Source organism: Palaemon carinicauda, chromosome 25, assembly GCF_036898095.1.
Source record: "Palaemon carinicauda isolate YSFRI2023 chromosome 25, ASM3689809v2, whole genome shotgun sequence".
Classification (NCBI taxonomy): domain Eukaryota; kingdom Metazoa; phylum Arthropoda; class Malacostraca; order Decapoda; family Palaemonidae; genus Palaemon; species Palaemon carinicauda.
In genome coordinates, this window is record NC_090749.1 from 80,123,847 (window position 1) to 80,128,846 (window position 5,000).

The 5,000-nt window shown below is 36.5% G+C and overlaps 1 protein-coding gene across 1 annotated transcript in view; it reads left to right on the plus strand.

The window, feature by feature from the left end:
• LOC137619097 (neuroligin-3-like) overlaps positions 1–5,000 on the plus strand; it is a 28,416-nt gene that overhangs the window by 23,397 nt on the left and 19 nt on the right. The window contains exons 7-10 of the mRNA XM_068349288.1: positions 475–635; positions 1,243–1,400; positions 3,109–3,224; positions 4,001–5,000. The exon at positions 4,001–5,000 is cut by the window's right edge and continues 19 nt beyond it. Of these exons, the coding sequence (XP_068205389.1) occupies positions 475–635; positions 1,243–1,400; positions 3,109–3,224; positions 4,001–4,989 (1,424 nt within the window). The 3' untranslated portion in view covers positions 4,990–5,000. The remainder of the gene's footprint in view (positions 1–474; positions 636–1,242; positions 1,401–3,108; positions 3,225–4,000) is intronic.

A 5,000-nucleotide genomic window follows, 5' to 3' on the forward strand; every position in this document is an offset into this window, starting at 1 on the left:
GGGATACCTTAACATGAGTGTATCGCAATGATCAGCAAAACTCTACTAGGGCTACCCATAATAGCTATGTTTGCTGTGAGCAATCAGACATAAATATCCCACCATCACCAATCCGCAGTTGGCAAGCGTGGTAAGGAAAACTGGCTAAACCACAGTAATGAATAAGGACATGGATGTGGCCAATGTCCTGCAGAGTTCTAGACACAGCTGTTTTTGTTGTTGTTGTTGTAGCTGTTGTTGTTATTTATATACACAGATATATACAGTTATGAACTGAAATCCTTGCATAATGAAAACATACGTTTAAACAGAATAAAATTCCTAATTTCTAAACTAAAAAAAAAGTTAACTTGCACCCAAGTACTTATTCGTGTATCCTAAATATCTCCATTTGTCTATACCAAGTGAAATTCTTAATCACTCAACTATAAAAAGAAAATGAGAAAATTCTTACTCTTCCTCTTGACTTCAAAGGCAAGGAAGGTCGAACTCCAGTTGACCTCCTTCTAGGATTGACAGCTGCCAACCTCCTTGATATCCTGAATCAGCAAGAAGTCCAGGAAGGATTCGATGCTGACTATAGGGAGGATCTGCTGAGATCCTTTGTCGTCAGTAACTATCGCTATAATCTGCAGGTGGGCATTATTATTATTATTATTATTATTATTATTATTGTTACCTGGGCTACACACATATATAAACTATACCATTTATTGAATAAAAGTGAACCTCACAAGCGTATTTTCATCACCCCACAGGAAATAATGTTAGCCATCACAGCCAAGTACACTGATTGGTCGAGATCCCTCCATCGACCAATCAGCATCAGGGACTCAACCGGCCAAGGCCTTCACGATGTGAATATCGTCTCGCCGATGGCAGATCTTGCCAAGCAGCTCTACACGACTTACCGATCATCTTATCTCTACGTGTTCGAGGAAGAAGTTTCAGATGTACGTCGATATGGATAGACTGGATTTATTTAAGAAATAGAAAATATGGTATATTTTATTAATGAGAATCTTTAATAACCTACAGAATGTTTTTTAATATCCATAGATTAGAGGTAGATATATCCAAATCATACAAATTAGATTTATGAAAATATGAAATAATAAATATCAATAAAAGAATAATGCTATAAATAAAACCTTCTATGCTGTTTTTATTTAAATTATTATTTTTCAATTCAGTAATTACCACAATAAAGCTTTAAAATAAAATTAATTATCTTTCGAAAAGTCTGGAAACGAGAGTCTTCTCTTGAACGAGCTGGCGTACGTCTTTGGTGGTCCTCTGGGCGCTCTTGGACCTTTGGCCTCAAGTTATAACTTCACTAAGATGGATATTACACTCAGCAAATCGTTCATATCAATGTGGAGTAATTTCATAAAATTAGGGTGAGTACAATGTGGTTTTAGAAGAGGCAGGGGATGTATGAATCATATTTTTACAGTTAGGCTGATATGTGGGAAATATTTAGCAAAAGGTGAGGAGGTGTATGTTGCATTTATGGATCTGGAGAAAGCATATGATAGTGTTGATAGGGAAGTGATGTGGAATGTGATGAGGTTATATAGAATTAGTGGAAAGTTTCTATAAAGGTCGTAAAGCATATGTTAGGATCGGAAATGAAGTGAGCGATTGGTTTCCGGTGAGATTGGGGCTGAGACATGGATGTGTGATATCGCCATGGCTGTTTAACTTGTATGTAGATGGAGCGGTGAGAGGGGTGAACTCTCGAGTGCTTGGACGGGGATTGAAACTGATAGACGAGAATGATCATGAATGGGAGGTAAATCAGTTGTTGATTGCGGATGTCACTGTATTGGTTGCAGACTCGGAAGAGAAGTTTGGCCGATTAGTGATAGCATTTGGAAGGATATGTGAGAGAAAGAAGTTGAGAGTTGATATGGGTAAGAGTAAGGTTATGAGATGTACGAGAAGGGAAGGTGGTGCGAGGTTGAATGTCATATCGAATGGAGAGTTACTTGAGGAGGTGGATCAGTTTAAGTACTTGGGGTCTGTTGTTGCAGCAAATGGTTGAGAGGAAGCAAATGTACGTCAGAGAGGGAATGAAGGTTGCAAAGTGTTGGGGGCAGTGAAGGAAGTGGTAAGGAATAGAGGTTTGAGCATGATTGTAAAGAGAGTTTTGAATGAGGAAGTGATTGTACCAACTGTAATGTATGGATCGGAGTTGTGGGAAATGAAAGTGACGGGTAGACAGAAACTGAATGTGTTTGAGATGAAGTGTCTGAGGAGCATGGCTGGTGTATCTCGAGAAGAGGGTGAGAACGGGTGTAAAACTAATTTAGCTGCTAGAGTGGATATTATTGTGTTGATGTGGTTTGGCCATGTTGAGAAAATGGAAAATGGCTGTCTGCTAAAGAAGTTGATGAATGCATGAGTTGATGGGAGAAGTACAAGAGGAAAGTCAAGGTTTGGGTGGATGGATGGAGTGAAGAAAGCTCAGGGGGATTGAAGGATAAATGTGAGAGACGCAAGAGAGCGTGCTAGAAATAGGAATGAATGGCGAGCTATTGTAATGCACTTCCTGTAGGCCTTGCTGCTTCCTCTGGTCGCCTTGGATGACTGCGTAGGTAGCGGCAGTAGGGGATTCAGTATTATGAAGCTTCATCTGTGTTGGATAACGGGGGAGGATGGGCTGTGGCACCCTAGTAGTACTTGCAGAACTCAGTTGAGTCCCTCGTCAGGCTGGGAGGAGCGTAGAGAGGAACGGTCCTACTTTTTTTTTTTATTTGTTTGATGTCGGCTACCCGCAAAACTAAGGGAAGTGCCTATTATATGGATATGGATATATATGTAAATATATACATACAGTATATATATATATATATATATATATATATATATATATATATATATATATATATATATATATATATATATATATATATATATATATATATATATATATATGTATATATATATATATATATATATATATATATATATATATATATATATATATATATATATATATATATATATATATATATATAATACTATACAGTTTATATCATTGATACCATAAATGAATCAGTTATACATATGGTATCATTTCAAAACTCTATGCTTATTTTACAGACATCCAAAAGACACAGTCTCCACAGCTAAGATGTCCGAGAGTGCAAACGACATAACTTCTGAAGAGCAGATATGGCCCAAATATGATCCAGTCCATCAGAGATACTTTCAAATAGGTGAGGTTCCTATTTTTGTGGGTCTGTATTCACTCAGAGATATAATGATACAATGAATTTCAATATTCTCTAGATATATATAATCTTAGGTCAGTAAAGTACATTCATTCATATTTTCAGAATAATTTTATTTCTATCTGATAAAATTAACGAATAATCATTTTCTTCTCTAGATCTTAACATTTCTCTCTCTCTCTCTCTCTCTCTCTCTCTCTCTCTCTCTCTCTCTCTCTCTCTCTCTCTCTCTCTCTCTCTCTCTCTATATATATATATATATATATATATATATATATATATATATATATATATATATATATATATATATATATATATATATACATATATATATATATGTACTGTATATGTATACATATATACATATATATAGTTGTATAATTTAATTTAATTAAATTTAATTAACTAGTAAATCATAACTTCTTGAATGTACTTGAAAACTATAGAACCTTAATAAATACTAATATTCAACTGGTGATGGTTTTAATCAAATAAATGAAAGTGCATCTAAAATTATATGATATCATTCTAATCATCAACTTTCCTTAAGTAAATTTGAGTGTTTGGGTTGTATTTGTAATTGCTTATGAAGCTGTAACATACAACTCGTACTCGGTGATAATTTGATAAAAATATTCATTCATAACAACAAGGAGTCAAAACCATATATCTTATATTTAAGGAATATATCTTCTATTGATATCGTATCCTCTTTTTTACATGATTACTTTTAGTTATTTATATGTGTCTATTCATTTCAGGAACACAGAACTATGTACGTGACCACTACCGTGCTGGAAAAGTAGCCTTGTGGTCATGGCTACTACCTGGTCTGGAACGAATGGGTACTCGGTACGGCCCAGATAATAACTTTCACAGATTACCAACTGATTTCCAGTCTGGTTTATACCCTGAATCAACAGGTCAGTATAACTTAACAGATGGCTTTCTATCGAGCCCAATGACTCCAACCTTCACTGGCTCAACAAATATACCCTATAAATTGACAATTGTAGTTAAGGATAACAAAAACCAAGTCAGTGAATCACCTAATTTGGATATGCTGAGTCAAATGGGGAAGGATTTCACCTATACGACTGCACTCAGCGTGACAGTGGCCATTGCCTGTTCCTTGCTATTCCTAAATATCCTGGTTCTTACTATTGTTTATTATCGACATAAGGCACACCGCTGGAGCCTCGCCAAAGGCTCGCGGGACGCGAATATTGACAGCGGGAATGACGTCCAGTTGCAATCGTCTAGGGACAATTGTATGACAATATATGCCCCAGAGCATTATGGAACCCTGAGGCCTTCTATCACAATGCGTAGCAACCTGGCCACAGCCTTTGAAGAGGGGGCCCAGCACGAATGGCCGCCAGACTACATTAGCAGCATACAAACCATATACAATATGACTGGCGTAACATCCAATAGGATCTCTCCAGATACGCAAGGCACCATTACGAATACGCAAACGCTACACGAACCAAAAGAAAATATATTAACAGTTACAATGCTCAAGCAGCCTGTGGCTTCCTACACATCTCCGAATGATGGTCAACTTGTCTCTACATATTCACCACTCGATGGTCAACTCGTCCCTACGTATTCAACAAAAGAGAATCAACTCGTCCAAAATTATTCACCCAACGTAAGCCAAACAAATACAAGTTATTCTCCGAAGGATGGGCAACTAATTCCAAATTATTTGTCGAGCAGTGCTTCTACGATGCATATTAGGAAATAGTTAATGTGTGT